This window comes from Microchirus variegatus (assembly GCF_963457635.1).
Source record: "Microchirus variegatus genome assembly, chromosome: 18".
Lineage (NCBI taxonomy): Eukaryota > Metazoa > Chordata > Actinopteri > Pleuronectiformes > Soleidae > Microchirus > Microchirus variegatus.
The window spans coordinates 23,013,050-23,031,242 of NC_139819.1; the positions used below are offsets into that span (position 1 = coordinate 23,013,050).

Here is an 18,193-nt window from a genome sequence, read left to right on the forward strand (position 1 = left end):
ATCATCCTTAACTAACAGCGCTAAAGGAGCTAACGCAGCTAACTGACATTGCATGGACATAATCATCCTTAGCTAACTGCGCTAAAGGAGCTAACGCAGCTAACTGACATTGCATGGACAGAATCATCCTTAGCTAACGGCGCTAACACCAGCTAACTGACATTTCATGGACAGAATCATCGTTGCGGCTTTAACCAGATTTACTGTTGTGAAAGTTGTGTTACACTACAGATTTAAAATGTGACACTTAAAATACTATATGAACAACGAGTGTGTACGCAGGTCATATAAGACTGTTTAAAATAGTGATTTTGGTCTACAATGACGAGTACTCACGCAGCGGCCTTTGATCCGCACTCGACCTCCTGAGACCACCTTTGATCTGCGCTTTCTATTCATTTTCAACGGGAGAATATTTGCAGAAAAACGCTGCGTTTTTCAAGAATAAATAACCGGCAGAAAGGAACTGAAATAAGAGCAAAAGGTTTTGTTGAATTTGACAGAGAAATGAAGGTGGAGGTGGAGACTGATGTATGAATATAAGACCTTTGATGTGCTTTGATCTTTGCTGTGAGCGACTGCTTTGATCTGTAATCCAGTGCTTCACAAACAAGAGTTTACACAGATTATATTTAGAATGGGCAGAACTATATTTCACACGTGTTTGTTCACCTTACGCTTTTAAAAAAAAAGGACCGATTCGAGATGTTTCGTGTCTAAAAATGTGCTTTTATTTTGCTTTAACAACATGTTTATTATGTTAATTTATTTAATATTCATAAGCTCGAGCAAACCAAACATGTTAAGGTGAAAGAACAATGATGTTTATTACGTGTATGTAGGGCTGAACCATTCATCGTATGTAATGATGGAGCCACATTTAATAATTAAATGACCGTTCCCTCTAAAATCGTCAATCTACGGAAAAGAGGATTCATTTTAGGAGGAAATGAAAATATATATATTAAAAAAAAGAGAACATTTTGAGAAAAAACTGACTTCAATCTCGGAATTCTGATTAAAAAATTGCCATAATATTGAGTTTAGAGCTTAGAAATTTGGCCCTAATCCTCTTCGGTATGAAGCATATCGCAATTTCAGTCAAAAATAATCGCAGTTATCGTTCAGCCCAACACGTATATAACGTAGGAAATATTCAGCATTAAATCAACGTGAAAGAAAAAGTTAAATCTACATGACTGTGAGAATTTAAAATAAATACACTAATAATATATAATAAAATATTTTTTTCAAATTTGTTTTCTTACATTTGGCCCTAATCCTCTTCCGTATGAACCATATCGCAATTTCAGTCAAACGTAATTGCAGTTATCGCTCAGCCCTGCACATATAACGTAGGAAATATTCAGCATTAAATCAACGTGAAATAATTTTATATAATAACACAAAAAAGACAGAATTCTGAGGAAAAAACTCATACTTTAATCTATTAATTTAATCTAATAATATAATATATATATCAAAAATATAACAAGATAATATTTTTAAAAAGACAGAATTCAGAGAAAAACTCAGACTTTAATCTTAAATCTCAGAATTCTCATTAAAAAGGTGCCAGAATCCTGAATTTAATCTCAGAAATCAGCCTGTTTTTCAAATTTGTTTTCTTACATTTGGCCCTAATCCTCTTCCGTATGAACCATATCGCAATTATATCAGGCAAAAATATCGCACTTCGATATTCATACAAAATCGTTCAGTCCTACATCTATAACGTAGGAAATATTCAGCATTAAATCAAAGTGAAAGAAAAAGTAAAAGCCTACGTGACTCTAAGAATTAAAAATAAACATAAATAAAAAGGTGCATACGTTAGATAGATAGATGGTGATGCAGGAAACGCATGTTTTAATAACCTAAATAAAATCGGGTTTGTTGTTTACTTCCTCTCCAGAGCAGCTCAGGTGACATGCTAACCAGCTGCGCGATTATTTACATGACAACCAGGTACGAAAAACTGCGGAAATGACAGACAGCGCAACTGTCAGTCTGTAGTACGTGACATTTAACGCACGAAAAGCACAAAAACGTGTCTGAAACACACGCTAAAATAAGCGGCGGCCTTAAAAAGAGCACCCAATGCTAACCAAGTATTAGCACGGCGAGCTAGCGGAAATGTATGTGTGTGTGTGTGTGTGTGTGTTTGTTTTTCACCATTTTTTATCCACACTAGCTCACTTCGCTTTTCACCCGCGCTGCAAACGCACGTCTGCTCGTGCGCGGCGCGGACAAATGTGGCGTTATTTCTGCGCAAAACGTTGCTTTGTGAGACTTGTATGTGTCCCCCCCTCAGCTAGCGAGCTAGCAAGGCTAGCCCCGATGAAGGGATAACAACAAAGGAGGAGCGCTAAGCTAGCTTTAGCTTAAGCGTAAGACCCCCCCTCCTCCTCCTCCTCCTCTTCCTCCGCCGCCTCCCTCCCCAGTGAAGGCGCTGAGTGTCGCGGCGGAGACGCGTCTGTCTGTCGGTCAGTGTGTCTCACCAGGTCCCGTGTGTCCTCCATCAGCCCTTCATATAGAGCCGCTGCAGCTCCGCTCCGCTGCCGACGCTCAGCGTTAAAATCCTGCGACGCTTTGCGAGGAACACTGACACTCTGTGTGTGTGTGTGTGTGTGTGTGTGTGGGAATACTACCAACAACAAATCAGGCTGACGCGTCTGCGCATGCGCCGCCGTAAACTGCCCTCACGCGATTGGCCGGCGGGGGAAAGGAGGTCAGCGCGAGACACACAGAAACAATAACAGTGGCTCACACATGAATGAATGAGTGAAGTATAAATACACACTGAAGTACACCAAGTACTCACCAGGTACTCAAGTAAACACGCGGCTTTAACAAGTACCTGAAGTAAAATATTAGATAATGCATGAGTTAAAAAAAAAAAAGTACCAAAAGTTCCTGTTAATGAAATGTGTACAAAAAGTAGTACATATTTAAAAAAGTACAAGTTAATTAAATGTGTATAAAAGTACTACATATTTAAAAAGTACAAGAAAATTAAATGTGTATAAAAGTACTGCATATTTTAAAAGTACAAGTTAATTAAAATGTGTGTAAAAGTACTACATATTTAAAAAGTACCCTATGTCCCTGTTAATGAAATGTGTATAAACGTACTACACATTTAAAAAGTACATTAAATTCCTGTTAATTAAATGTGTATAAAAGTACTACATATTTTAAAAGTACAATTAAATGTGTATAAACGTACTACATATTTAAAAAGTACATAAAGTACAAGATATTTTAAATGTGTACAAAAAGTACTACTTTTTTAAAAAGTACATTAAATTCCTGTTATTTAAATGTGTATAAGAGTACTACATATTTAAAAAGTACAAGTTCATTAAATGTGTATAATAGTACAAGTTAATTAAATGTGTATAAAAGTACTACATATTTAAAAAGTACCCTAAGTTCCTGTTAATGAAATGTGTATAAACGTACTAAATATTTAAAAGTACATAAAGTACAAGATAATTTAAATGTGTAGAAAAAGTACTACATATTTTTAAAAAGTACATTAAATTCCTGTTAATTAAATGTGTATAAAAATACTACATATTTAAAAAGTACAAGTCAATTAAATGTGTATAAAAGTACCACATATTTTAAAAATACCCTAAGTTCCTGTTAACTAAATATGTATAATGTAATACCTATGTAGTATTACTATCAATATTATTATTATTATTATTATTATTAATAATAATAATAATAATTAAAAGTACAAGTTAATTAAATGTGTATAAAAGTACTACATATTGCGTATATTTTAAAAGTACCTTAAGTAATAAAATATAAAAATACTAGAATTGCAGTACCAAAAGTACCTAAAATTCCTGTTAATTAAATGTGTGTAAAAGTACAAGTTAATTAAACATGTGTAAAAGTACTACATATTTTAAAAGTATCTAAACTTCCAGAAATCCTTCGTTCAGATTAATTTCATTGACACAAACTCACCACTAGAGGCCGCAGTAGACCAGCAGCTCCTGTGTCCCTGTGAGCTAAAATCACTGATTTTCTCTATGGAGTTTTGTGCAGTGAGCGTGAGAAAAGTCATTCTTTATCCACTTTTCTGGTTTGAAACAACACGTAACAAGTAAAAAAAAAGTCAGACGATGGTTTTGTTGACGTAAAATAAATCCTTTATAATATATATATCATGTCATTTGTCCTTAATGATGCAGTAGATGCCACATGTTCATATTGTGCACAGGGACGAGGGCTAAACATCTGCATACGAGTGAAAAAACAAACAAAAACAACGAGCCACTGCTGCCCCCTGGTGGTATCACAGTGTCATAATACTGAGATTCTTCCGCTTCCGTTTACCCGTCTTCTTACGAACACAGAAATACAAACAAAACACAAAAGCACAAAACTTAAGAAATGGGCGACGTAACCGCGGTAACGTGAACGTGGGCTGGAGGAGGTAAGGCGTCGCCAAAGGACGGAGAATCCCCGGCGTCTTCTCTTTACGACTGCAGAGGAATGGATTTAGGTCGCAGTCGCTTGGACTTGTGGGCGCGTCTTTGGTCTCAGAGCAGCTGCTCGTCACCGATGACATCATCGTTGCTTCCTGAGATTGAGGCGACTTCTGAGGGAGAGAGAAAACTGGATCACGTACTGGAAGATGGGCGGCTATTTGTCATTTATCCCAATTAAATGATTCGTTTTTGGTCCGTAAAATGTGGAAAAAAATGTGATTTCTTAGTCAAATGGAGCAAATAAAACACCAATTGTTGACAATTAGTTCAGTAATGGATGCGCGCACTGACCTGACAGGCTGATGCAGGACAGACTCAGCTCTGATGACGCTCCTATGACGTCGTCCTGAAAGGGAAATGAAGACGTTTTTATTAGACCGACGGCGCCCCCTACCTTTGATGCATTGTAATTTTTGTTTGTTTTTTTCCCTCATCTTAAGAAGATTTTCTCCACTTCATCTCACTGTCAGACGGCTTTTTTCCCCACACCAAACCCCATAGAGAAAATGAGCGATTTAAGCAGGTGGGGGGGACACAGGAGCTGCTGGTCTTCTGCTGCCTCTTGTGGTCACTTTGTGTCACTGATTTAAATCTGAATGAAGGATTTCAAAAGCCGAATTTTACAAAATAAGACGTTTGAAGTTAGTGACGGAGGCAGCAGTGGATCAACAACTCCTGTGAACTCCTGTGTGCTGTGATGTTAAAATCACTGGTTTTCTCTATGGACTTTGGTGTGGGAGAGTGAGTGGTTTACAAATTTCAGTTTCCTGTTGTTAAAGTCCGTCTCACAGTGAAATAAAGACGTGAACGTGTTCTTCAGACATCGTAGACTTAACTTGAGTGAGTGTAGATTTTATTTGGGAGGGAAAAAAAAATTCACTCTCCCACACCAAACCTCATAGAGAAAATCAGCGATTTTAGCTCACAGGGACACAGGAGCTCCTGGTCTACTGCTGCCTAATGTGGTCACTTTGTGTCACTGTCGTAAATCTGAACAACGGTTTTTAGATGCCGAATTGACAAAATAAGACATTGTAAGTTAGTGATGGAGGCAGCAGTGGATCAACAACTCCTGTGAACTCCTGTGTGCTGTGATGTTAAAATCACTGGTTTACTCTATGGACTTTGGTGTGGGAGAGTGAGTGACTTTGGTGTGGGAGAGTGATGTTTTGTTGTTTTGCGAGATAAGGTGTCAAACTTATTCTTAAGATGTTGTAGACTTCATCGTCAGGTTAGCCTTTTGCTAAACAGCTAAAACGTGTTTGTTTTTCCACTCACCAGCATCCTCTGCAGGGAGCCCAGATTTTCCCCCTCCATCTTCCCGTTCACCACTTCCTGGACGCCGACGGCGTGGCCCCGCCCGATGAGCTCCTCGCCAACGTCTACGGTCTAACGACGGACAACGTGGAGAGATGACGAGAGAGAGAGACACAACAACAGAGTGAGGAGAAGGTGCGAGACCGAAGCAAAAAAGAAAAAATCGCTCCCTGACCTTTCCGTCGGTGGTGACGTAGAGCTTGACGTTGGGCCAGGACGACATCTCCGAGTGGGAGTAGCTGCAGAGTTTGGCCTGCAGGGGTTTCCACGAGGCACAGTGAGTCATGTGTTCAAAGTCGTCCATGGACGCTTCAGTCCACTCCTCACCTACACACACACACACACTTAATTTACACTTTGCCTTCAGCCTCTCTTTTAAAGTATAAACATCTTATTAGAGGATTTAAAGGACAGCTTTACCTTGTGGTCTCACTCCTGCTAAGCTGCACTCGATAGCTTGGAAAGGCAAACTGAGGAAATCGCTCCTGAAACGTTAGCGAAGCAGAAGCGGCGGCCGTTTAAATAACTTGAAGAAACGCTTTAAACACAGTCTGGAACGTTCAGGTTTCTCCTCGCTCACCTCAGCCGCCGGAGGTTGTCTCTGGGCAGCTCCCCGTTGTCCCCAAAGTCCACGTAGTAAAGGTCCACGAGTCCAGAGCCGAGGACTCCCAGAACCCTGGCCCTGTTCCACAAGCCGTGGTCGCGGTACGGAGCGGCCACGATGTCGCCGACCACCAGGGTCTCCACCCTCTGCTCCTACAAGAAGAGCAACACCACAGTTTTACGTTAACCGTTTGTCGCTTTCTACGCCGCGCTCTAGAAGAACCAGGAATGAATGAGAAGAACCCAGAAGGGAGAAGAACACAGAAGGAAGAAGAAGAACCAGAAGGAAGAAGGAAGAAGAAGGAAGAAGAAGAACCAGAGGATAGAAGGAAGAAGAACCAGAAGGAAGAAGGATTCAGAAGGAAGAAGAAGAACCAGAAGGTAGAAGGAAGAAGAAGAACCAGAAGGAAGAACCCAGAAATAGAAGGAAGAAGAACCCAGAAGGAAGAAGAAGAACCAGAAGGAATAAGGATTCAGAAGGAAGAAGAAGAACCAGAAGGTAGAAGGAGGAAGAAGAAGAACCAGAAGGTAGAAGGATTCAGAAGGAAGAAGAATCCAGAAAGAGGAAGAACCCAGAAGCAGAAGGAAGAAGAACTAAAATGGAAGAAGAACCCTGAATGAAAAACTCAGAAGGAAGAAGAACCCAGAAATAGAAGGAGGAAGAAGAATCCACAAGGAAGAAGAACCCAGAAGGAAGAAGAATCCAGAAGGAGGAACTCAGAAAGACGAAGAACCAGAAGGAAGAACAAGAACCCAGAAGAAAGACGGCCAAAGAAGAATCCAGAGGGACGAAGGATCCAAAAAGAGGAAGAACCCAGAAGCAGAAGGAAGAAGAACCCAAAAGGAAGAAGAAGAACCCTGAAGGAAGAAGAATCCAGAAGAAAGAACTCAGAAGGAAGAAGAAACCTGAAGAAAAAACTTAGAAGGAAGAAGAACCCAGAAATAGAAGGAAGAAGAATCCACAAGGAAGAAGAACCCAGAAGAATGAAGACCGAAGAAGAATCCAGAGGGAAGAAGGATCCAGAAAGTGGAAGAACCCAGAAGCAGAAGGTAGAAGAACCCAAAAAGAAGAAGAAGAACTCAGATGAGAGGATGATGAACTGGGTCGTGTAGGCCTTATGAAGATGGCAGTAATGCAACATCGTGGACACAAGCTTCCATTACAGTCCATAGATGGAGAAGAACGATCTGTTCTAGCCTCGGTTCAGTTATAAGCCTTTCCATCGCCTAACGTTGAGAAGCTAGAACCCAAACAAACGCTCACTGTAGGGTTCCCGCTCATGTAGAAACGGTTCATCTCCTCGTTCAGTTTGTCCAGCTGGAGCGAGCGAACGCCCAGGATCTGGATCCAGAAGTGGTTCGGGTTTTCCGACGCCGACACGTAGACCTCGAGATGCTCGTCGGGCTGGAAGCTCAGGTCCGGACTCGGAACTGGAAAACACGGAGAGAAAATAAAAACGGATTCTCGGGATCGACACAATCTCGTTTAAATCAAAAATGTGGACTAACTTTCAAACTTTGAGATTTCAGAGGGGGAGTCGGTGGAGAAACTCTCCTCCTCCTCCTGGTCCTCCTGGTCCTCCTGGTTGTGGTCCTTGTTGTCGAGTTGTAGCTCCTCCCTCTTGTTGTCACGCTGAGGTTCCGGCTCCGGTTCCGGTTGGTGAATGAAGCCGTTCTTCTGCGGGTGAGGCCCGTTGTTGTTCAGACCCACCGGTGATTTGGTCTCTGTGACGTCCGACTTGTGATGGACCACGGCGTGACCTCGTTTCTGACGCAGAGCAGACGACTGCGAGATCTTGGCTCTCACCGTCGTGTCCTCCTGGACCTTCTCCAGAATCAGCTCCTACAAAACACATCTGTTCTTTTACGCCGTTTACGCATCTATGTCTAAAAAAAAAAAACAATGCTGAGTCACTCTCACTTTTGCCTGTTTCACTTCCTGTTTGGTTCCCGAGATCGTGATGTTGCCCTTTGCCCACGGACCATGTGACCTCTCTTTGGGGCAGACCACTTTGGCCCCGGTGGTTCTGGTGATCAGCTTCAGGCTCTCTCCACCTCGACCTGCAGGGGGCGCAAACACACAGATGTTTAATTTACATCTTCAAATGGGATATGCTGACATTTCTCTATTAATTCAAGCTGAACCCTGAAGGAAGAAGAACCCAGAATGAGGAAGAACCAGAGGCAAGAAGAACCCTGAAGGAAGAAGGAAGAAGAACCCAGAATGAGGAAGAACCCTGAAGGAAGAAGGAAGAAGAAACCAGAACGAGGAAGAACCAGAAGCAAGAAGAACCCAGAAGCAGAAGAAAGAAGAACCCAGAACGAAAAAGAATCCAGAAAGAAGAACTCAGAGGGAAGAGGAAGAACCCTGACAGAAGAGGAACCCAGAAAGAGGTAGAAGAACAAAAAAGGAAGAAGAATCCAGAAGGAGGAATAAGAACCTAGAAGAATCCAGAAAGAGGAAGAACCAGAAGGCTGAAGAACCCTGAAGGAATAAGGGAGAAGAATCCAGAAGGAAGAACTCAGAAGGAAGAGGAAGAACCCTGAAGGAAGAAGAACCCAGAAGCAGAAGGAAGAGGAACGAAAAATAATCCAGAAGGAAGAACCCTGAAGGAAGGGAGAAGAATCCAGAAAGATGCAGAAGAATCCAGATGGAAGAAGGGAAAATAATCCAGAAGGAAGAACTCAGAGGGAAGAGGAAGAACCCTGAAAGAAGAGGAACCCAGAAAGAGGAAGAAGAACCAAAAAGGAAGAAGAATCCAGAAGGAAGAACCCAGAAAGAGGAAGAACCAGAAGGAAGAAGAAGAACCTAGAAGCAGTGGGAAGAAGATCCTAAAAGGAAGAACAATCCACAAGGAGGAATAAGAACCAAGAAGAATCCAGAAAGAGGAAGAACCAGAAGGCTGAAGAACCCTGAAGGAAAAAGGGAGAAGAATCCAGAAGGAAGAGGAAGAACCCAAAAGGAAGAAGATTTGTTGACATTTCTCTATTAATTCGAGCTACGTCCGACATGGAAGTGGCTCTTCTGACGATACATCTGTCGCATTTCTATCGATAACTCGATCCAGAAAATGGTCTACGGGACATTTTAAAGGCTTAATCTAAGGCGATTCTACATCCTCCTCTCGTAAACTTGTACCTATGATGCGTCCGAAGGCCGTCTGAGGAACCTCCAGGGTCTCGGTGACGGGTTCACAGTCCGTGACCAGGTTCTCCAGGACACAGCGGGCCCGCAGGATCTGGTCCTTAGAACCCTGCAGCAGGAAGCACACGGCGCCAGCGTCGGACAGTACCTGGACGTTAGCTCCAGACTTCTGGCTCACCTGGAATCAAAGAGAGGACGAGGAAAAAAAGTGTTGACTTTTAAATCATTTCATATCAGTGTCGCGTGTTTTTTAAGGACTCACCGTTTCCAGGAACGTGGCCTGGTACCTGGACATGTTCCTGTAGACGTCCACGGGCAGCGTCATCTTTGACACTTCGGTGTCCGCTGCTGCTTTACCTGTTCAAGGTAAACTGTTATAAATGCGTCTTTTGTGTCATTTATAGACACAAACAAAGAGTTAAAACTGCTCACTGTTGTTGTTGTCGTTGCCGTCGCCGCTGCTCAGGTGGCGGTAGACGATGTAACCCACCGTGGCTCCGACGGAGAGTCCCGCGGCCAGAGCGGCCATCTTAGCGGAGCTCAGCGAGCTGCACTGGCCGTCCTTCAGGGCGTCCATGACGTGTCGCGCAGCCAGCGGGAGGCTCCACCTGAACACACAGTCACCGCCGGTCAATCGGCTCATTTTTTACGGGGTTAAACGCAAAAATAATTAGCATCACAGCAATCCAGTGTTCTCGTGTAGAACCTTCAGAGGTTTTTGTTTGTTTGTTTGTTGGAGAGCTGAAACGATCATGCAGCCAAAAAAAAATTAAAATAAGCAGCACTGAACTCTCCATGCATGAGTGACCGCAATGGCCACTGTGTGGCGCTAGAGAGAGAGAGAGAGAGAGAGAGAGAGAGAGAATAATATAGCAGATGTAGACCACACCCTGAGAGTTTCACGTAAATCAATGAAGGTGTACTTCCTGTTGCCAGTAGGTGGCGCAATGACAGTCTTTGCAGGTTATCGTCGTGGATTGATTGGCGTTAAAAACGGGAAGGAAAACCTGGCACCAGATGACTCAATAGAGTTTTTTTGTAGGGATGGGGCCAATCCGATCCAGTATCGGGTTCTAATACAGACATAATTCACGGATCGGAAATTTCCGATCCAAAATGTTGAGATTCCCGATCCGATCCAGTATCGGGTATCGGGTTCCGATACAGACGTAATTCAAGAAACAGAAATTTCCGATCCAAAATGTTGAGATTTACGATCCGATCCAGTATCGGGTTCCGATACAGTTGTAATTCACGGAACGGAAATTTCCGATCCAAAATGTTGAGATTTCCGATCCGATCCGTCTGACGTAATTCACGGATTGAAAATTTTCGATCCTACTGTAGAGATTTCCGATCCGATCCAGTATCGGGTATCGAGTTCCGATACAGACGTCATTCACGGAAGGGAAATTTCCGATCCAAAATATAGAGATTTCAGATCCGATCCGTCTGACGTAATTCACGGATCGGAAATTTACGATCCGATCCGTCTGTGCGTTAATGTCGTCTGCTGAAATGTCTCACGCAGGTGATTCCCTGACTGCTCTGCTAGCTGGCTGCAAAACATGGAATGGATTTCCCGAACGGAGGCGTGTCTCAATGAGACGCGGAGTCATGATGCACGATCCAGGTCAGGAAATCCATTCCACAGTTTACAGCCAGCTTGCAGGGTCGAGCATGATTGACCAGGAGTTAAGAAAATCAGCACCGCTCGATTCTGGTCATCAAGGTGGGAATTTTCGTGTTTTATGCTAACACTCCAGTTGCAAAGTTGAGCATCATCACAAGCCCCGCCCCCTCCAAACAAAAGGTGCATCGCATGCTCGCAGTATCGTCCCCTAAATGCGTAAACATTTAGTTTATACTGCGCCCGCTAGTGAACGTAGAAAGCACATGTGCAGACTTTATACGTTAAACACACTTTAACGTTAGTTACCTTACGATAAATAAATACTTCATACGTTCACTAATATCTGAGTCGGAGGCTTTTTAAAACGTCTCAATGCTGCAGATTCTACGACTCAGAGAAAAGAAGAAGAAGAGGAGGAAGGAGAAGCGGCAGAAGGTAGAGGGCGACGGCGAGCACGCAGCACCACCATGCACATGTGTTGTGTGTCTCACTGGGAAAAGAAGGTTCTGGGGCTGGGGTTGAGAAACACGTGGGACCTGGACACGCCAACGTCCATCTCAACTGTACTCTGAGACGCAAGTAAGACGCAAGTCTGCTCCGATGCCGCCTCGGTTTTTACCGTCCACCATCAACGGTGACTGACGGACACGAAGAGGAGGAGGAGGAGGGGGAGGAAGAAGGTCATGACAGAGATAAAGCAAGCTGAGCCTCAGAAAACGTCTTTAATCTGTGTTTTTGTCAATCCTGGAAATGCAAAACAAGACATTTGAATTGTTTTGAAGTTTGAGGAACACGGAGCAACATTTGTCAACATTCTATGGACCGAAACAACTTCATTAATCCCGACAGAGCTCCAACTAACCATTATTTTCGTCAACGATTAATCTGTCGATTATTTCTCAGTTAATCGCTCAATCGTTTGGTCCATAAAATGTCAAAATCAGTGTTTGTCAAACCGGGAAATGACGATGTTCTCGAACGTCTTGTTTTTGTCCAAAACAATTCAGTTTGAATGATTTCTTTGTCACGTGGAGCAAAGAAACAAAGGAAATATTCACATTTAAGAAGCTAAAACAATCAGAAATCTTGTTTTAATACAAAAAGAAGCTTAAAACGGATTATCAAAATAATGGACAATTGATTTAGTCATCAATTAATAACCGATCAATCGTTCCAGCTATAAATCCCGACAGATTAATCCATAACAAAAAAAAATACATTGAAATCCTTGCTCATTCAGTTGTCAATTATGCAGTTTAACATTTAATTATGTCACATATAAATAACTTTAGGGTATGTTAGGGTCACTGTTGGGCTATTATTACACTTTATATTCTATATAATATATAAAACGTACGCGTGACATAAAATAAATAAAAAATATTGCAAATCAAAGATAACTGTGTGGATAAAATATACAAATTACATATCACGACATGGGGAAAATGTGTGTATAATCTTTTACAATTTAAAAGTACGCTCATTTGTTTGAGGGACCCAAAAAACATGACCCGCGACCCATCTGAGGGTCCCGAGCCCATCTTTGAGAACCGCTGCAGTTATAACGGAGCGTCAACAATAACAAGCGTCACCTACACTGGACACTTAACCTGAGCCTGTTTTTTTACTCCAGCATATGAATGAATATGTTGTGGGGGTTTTTTTTGTCTTAAATCAACACGTAATCGAACGTAAATGAATAAACGTGTGTTATAATGTTATGATGTAAAATAACGTGATAAAATTCACTGCACGTTCTCCTCCGGGACATGCTAACGTTAGCCAGCTAGCTGCCGGCGTTGACGTCACAACGTTCAAAAATAAGACAAACGTCATTAAAAAATTGACACTTTCTCAGACAATACGAAAATTTACACGTGAGTGTAAATAAAAAATAAAGTTATAATTAAAAATGTGACACTCACAGATAACTGCTGTGTTCGGAGGGGGCGACCTTCCTCTTCCGCTTCTTCTTCTTCTTCTGCTGCTTCCGCTTCTTCTTCTACGGTCTGTATTAGCGGTTGCTAAACCGGCGTACGGACGCATTACTGCCACCGGCGACGAGTTACCTCATGAATCCACGGTGTGGCGCTGCAGAGCGGCTCACACACACACTCATGTGACTACGAGCGGAGATTTGACAGAGATGAGGAATCCAGAGGGATTAAAGATGTGAGGATTAGGATTAAAGAATGAGAACTTTGAACCTTTGGTAGTAAGAGCGTTGATCTGCGGAGAACTTTGAACCACGGTTTAATACTTTGAACTTCCGTCTTTTTCACCGCAGTTCAAAGATCTTCAAGTTCTTTGAACGTGGTTCAAAGTTCTTCTCCTTCTTCTTCATTCAGTTCAAAGTACTTACACATGGTTCAAAGTTCTCAAACACGTTTCAAAGTTCTTCTTATTCTTCTTCATCGCAGTTCAAAGTTCTTGAACGTTTGCTTCAAAGTTCTTCTCCTTCTTCATTCAGTTCAAAGTTCTTACACACGCTTCAAAGTTCTTGAACGTGGTCCAACGTTCTTCTCCTTCTTCTTCATCGCAGTTCAAAGTTCTTACACATGGTTCTTGAACGTGCTTCAAAGTTCTTGAACACATTTCAAAGTTCTTCTCCTTCATTCATTTCAAAGTTCTTACACATGGTTCAAAGTTCTTGAATCTGGCCCAACGTTCTTCTCCTTCCTCTTCATTGCAGTTCAAAGTTCTTACACATGGTTCAAAGTTCTTGAACGTGCTTCAAAGTTCTTGAACACGTTTCAAAGTTCTTCTCCTTCTCCATTCAGTTCAAAGTTCTTACACATGGTTCAAAGGTCTTGAACGTGGTCTAACGTTCTTTTCATTCTTCTTCTTCACAGCTCAAAGTTCTTACAAATGGTTCAAAGTTCTTGAATGTGCTTCAAAGTTCTTGAACACATTTCAAAGTTCTTCTCATTCGTCTTCATCGCAGTTCAAAGTTCTTGAACATGGTTCAAAGTTCTTCTCATTCTTCTTCATCGCAGTTCAATGTTCTTGAACGTTTGCTTCAAAGTTCTTCTCCTTCTTCATTCAGTTCAAAGTTCTTACACATGGTTCAAAGTTCTTGAACACGCTTCAAAGTTCTTGAACGTGGTCCAACGTTCTTCTTCTTCTTTTTCTTCATCGCAGTTTAAAGTTCTTACATGGTTCTTGAACGTGCTTCAAAGTTCTTGAACACGTTTTAAAGTTCTTCTTCTTCATTCAGTTCAAAGTTCTTCTTACACATGGTTCAAAGTTCTTGAATCTGGCCCAACGTTCTTCTCCTTCCTCTTCATTGCAGTTCAAAGTTCTTACACATGGTTCAAAGTTCTTGAACACGCTTCAAAGTTCTTGAACGTGGTCCAACGTTCTTCTTCTTCATCGCAGTTCAAAGTTCTTACATGGTTCTTGAACGTGCTTCAAAGTTCTTGAACACGTTTCAAAGTTCTTCTCCTTCTTCATTCAGTTCAAAGTTCTTACACATGGTTCAACGTTCTTGAATCTGGCCCAACGTTCTTCTCCTTCCTCTTCATTGCAGTTCAAAGTTCTTACACATGGTTCAAAGTTCTTGAACGTGGTCTAACGTTCTTCTCATTCTTCCTCTTCATTGCAGCTCAAAGTTCTTACACATGGTTCAAAGTTCTTGAATGTGCTTCAAAGTTCTTGAACACATTTCAAAGTTCTTCTCATTTGTCTTCATCGCAGTTCAAAATTCTTGAACGTGTGCTTCAAAGTTCTTCTCCTTCTTCATTCAGTTCAAAGTTCTTGAACACGCTTCAAAGTTCTTGAACGTGGTCCAACGTTCTTCTCATTCTTCTTCATCGCAGTTCAAAGTTCTTGAACGTGTGCTTCAAAAGTCTTGAACACGGTTCAAAGTTCTTGAATCTGGTCCAACGTTCTTCTCATTCTTCTTCATCTCCGTTCATACACATGGTTCAAAGTTCTTAAATGCTGTTAAAACGCTATTTTTAAACCACATTTAAGAACTTTGAACTGCGATGGAGAAGGTCGTGAAGGAAAACTTGTTGATGAAGAGTTGACGAAGATCATTAAAACTTCGCTAATGTTTATCAATAGTTTGTAATAATGGTTCATCATCATTAATTAGCTTATTCTCGTTCATATCGGTGGTGACGAGCTAACTCTTCAGCCTGTTAAACTGTAGCAGCAGGTGACTCGTCTCCTGTTTACTCACTAAATGATTGTTAAGAAGAAGTTAATACTTAAACACAAAAGTATTAGCTCAGCAGAGGCTCCAAGAGGCAACTTCTCAAGACCAGAAAAAAATATTATTTGCATAAAATGAAAGAATAGTATTTTTTATGTATTTATTTACGTATATAAACGCTCTCGTTTACGTTAAACTATAGTTAGCATCTGTAAAGTAGCAATAAAGTAGTGTAATTTTGCATTCCAGTTGTAGTCTGAAGTAGCGCATTGGTGTATCTACTCTATTTGCTAACGATAGCTTGCTAACGTTTCAAAGAATGTGGTCAAATCAAAGGCGACGTCACTCCCAGTTTCCGACTTCCGACATAAATGCAACGCACCGTGAATTGTCGTTATCGTTATCGTCATTATTGACGTTAACGCACGACGCGTTTCCATGACGACTGACCGGAAAAAGACGCGTGTGACGTCATGTTTACGTGACTCCGGATTGTTAAAATTCGTCTCTAAAGTAACGCCAAACTTTAAAAAAACAGAGGCACACGTACGCAGTACACAGGTACGCTAACGTTATTTGTATCGCTGCTCTTTTCCTTTAATAAACAGACAGCTCCAGTTCCACTGTAGGCACGCTAACAGCGCTAACGACGCTTAAGGAGCTAACTGTGCAAAAGGAGCGAACGCAGCTAACGGCGCTAAAGGAGCTAACACACGTAACTGGTAAACACGTGCCTAGACCCCGGTGCCGCGGCACGTAAACATGACGTCCACTGTAGTTCCACTGTAGGTGCGCTAATGGCGCTAAAAGTAGCTAACGCAGCTAACGGAGCTAACTGGTAAATGATGCCTGGACTTCGGTGTTGCGGCGCGTAAACATGACGTCTTTTTGCGGTCAGTCTTCATGGAAACGTGTCATGCGTTAACGCGCGTTAACCTATTGCACAGCACTGTCGTTTTCATTTGTCACTTCCTGGTCAACCTTTTTTGTCCCCGTGAGGATTCCATACGATTAACTTAACTGTAAATGGGTTGGTCTGTAGTTTGTTTGTAGCAAACTAGCTAAGTTAGCTCATTAGCTACAGGACTCAAGCAAACAAAAACAGATTTTTATTTTATACACCACCACACGTTTTATTGCGTCATAACTGAGTAATTTTTAACGCGCTATATCGCGTATTTACGCCTTTAAGACTTCGCAGACACTCCTCCTCGGCGAACTTCCGAGGTTTCCTATTTCAAAATACAGTCGCCGCACAACGCCGCATCGCGCCCGCCCACTCGGCCTCTCGACCAATGAGGAGGCAGCAAGCTCCGGCGCGGTCCAATCACAGGCCACTATTCCCTCCCTCCCCACCCGACGGGAACCCTCCCAACATGGCCGCCGCGGTACAGTGAGGGCTCGGAAGTGGCTGCATTTGTGTTTCTGAGGAAATAAAGAAACACCTTTGTTTTCTTTTCCTCCCGAGGACAGAAACAACAAGAGCCGAAGAGAAGGTGAGTTCATGGACTTTTACTGCGCGTCGTTTACGTCGCTGTTGTTAGCTCGAAGCGGTGTTAGCATCTGTCTTTGACACGAAGGACAGTGGACGTTAGCAGCCGCTCTGTCTCTCTCTCTCTGTCTAAACTCTCCGTTTACGCGCTTTCATTCATATTTACCCGTAAATCGACCTCAAATGCACGTTTGTGCGTTGAAAAAGACCCGAACCACAGTCTCGTGGTGACGCTGTCGTTACATCACACTCCACCATAAACATGTGTAATACGTTCATTTCGAGACTCTCAATTTTCCCGAGTGACAGTGAACACATCATATTTTTTTTTATTAATCCGACTATCGTCTCAATAATAAACCGCTGTTGCCATGCAGGCGTGATATTGTGGTCAACTTAATCCGCATATGATATTAGGGTTATATAGGGTAATAATCAGATTAATACATGTGGACTATCCGGATCTTTGTACATGTATAATCAGATTATAGCATCATACTCCTTTACAGTAGATAATCTGACTACACTACTTAAATGGAACTCGATTAAAAAACATTCAGACTGCATTGTCGATTCTTATTGTAATCTGATTAAGGCAGTACTCTGATTAAGACACATCTATCTATCTATCTATCTATCTATCTATCTATCTATCTATCTATCTATCTATCTATCTATCTATCTATCTATCTATTAGCTTAAAGATATTGGTTAACTTAACCTTATCTATCGATCTATTAGCTTAAAGTTATTGGTTAGCTTAAAGTTATCTAGCTATTAGCTTAAAGTTATTGGTTAGCTTAAAGCTATCTATCATCTATTAGCTTAAAGTTATTGGTTAGCTTAAAGTTATCTATCTATTAGCTTAAAGTTATTGGTTAGCTGAAAGTTATCTGTCTGTCTATCTATCTATCTATCTATCTATCTATCTATCTATCTATCTATCTATCTATCTATCTATCTATCTATCAATCGTTAGCCTAAAGTTATTGGTTAGCTTAAAGTTATCTACCTATTAGTTTAAGTTATTGGTTAGCTTCTATCTATCTATCTATCTATCTATCTATCTATCTATCTATCTATCTATCTATCTATCTATCTATCTATTAGCTTAAAGTTATTGGTTAGCTTAAAGTTATCTATCAAACAGCGCAACTCGACTTTATTCAGATTTTAATTAGATCCAACGAATTAGACACCCGATATCGCATAAACCGCTCAATCCGATCACCGTAACCCAGTTAAGGTCAAACTCGCAATCATGTGGAATATTGTGATTTTTAGACCAGATTATAATATTTTATAAGGGTCAAATAAGGTCATAGTCAGAATA

General features: G+C 41.4%; 1 protein-coding gene across 1 annotated transcript; it reads right to left on the minus strand.

Moving 5' to 3' along the window:
• Positions 1–4,327: 4,327 nt before the first annotated feature.
• tdrkh (tudor and KH domain containing) lies at positions 4,328–13,177 on the minus strand. The gene is made up of 14 exons (XM_083905245.1): positions 13,135–13,177; positions 11,701–11,847; positions 10,009–10,184; positions 9,839–9,933; positions 9,571–9,754; positions 8,353–8,492; positions 7,941–8,274; positions 7,696–7,862; positions 6,409–6,584; positions 6,249–6,313; positions 6,004–6,155; positions 5,790–5,900; positions 4,803–4,857; positions 4,328–4,621 (listed from the first exon to the last, which is right to left on the minus strand). Exons 2-14 carry the CDS (start codon positions 11,763–11,765, stop codon positions 4,563–4,565), a joined length of 1,779 nt encoding a protein of 592 aa, XP_083761371.1. The 5' UTR covers positions 11,766–11,847; positions 13,135–13,177; the 3' UTR covers positions 4,328–4,562.
• Between the last annotated feature and the right edge of the window lie 5,016 nt (positions 13,178–18,193).

What these genes read in the sequence shown, in the direction of transcription:
- tdrkh (XM_083905245.1), bottom strand. Translation starts at nt 11,765, where the DNA reads ATGGACGTTGGCGTGTCCAGGTCCCACGTGTTTCTCAACCCCAGCCCC. An exon ending in GCTCCCTGCAGAGGATGCTG is followed by an intron (nt 4,858 to 5,789) that starts GTGAGTGGAAAA and finishes TTTCCCTTTCAG; the next exon opens with GACGACGTCATAGGAGCGTC. An exon ending in GTCCTGCATCAGCCTGTCAG is followed by an intron (nt 4,622 to 4,802) that starts GTCAGTGCGCGC and finishes TCTCTCCCTCAG; the next exon opens with AAGTCGCCTCAATCTCAGGA.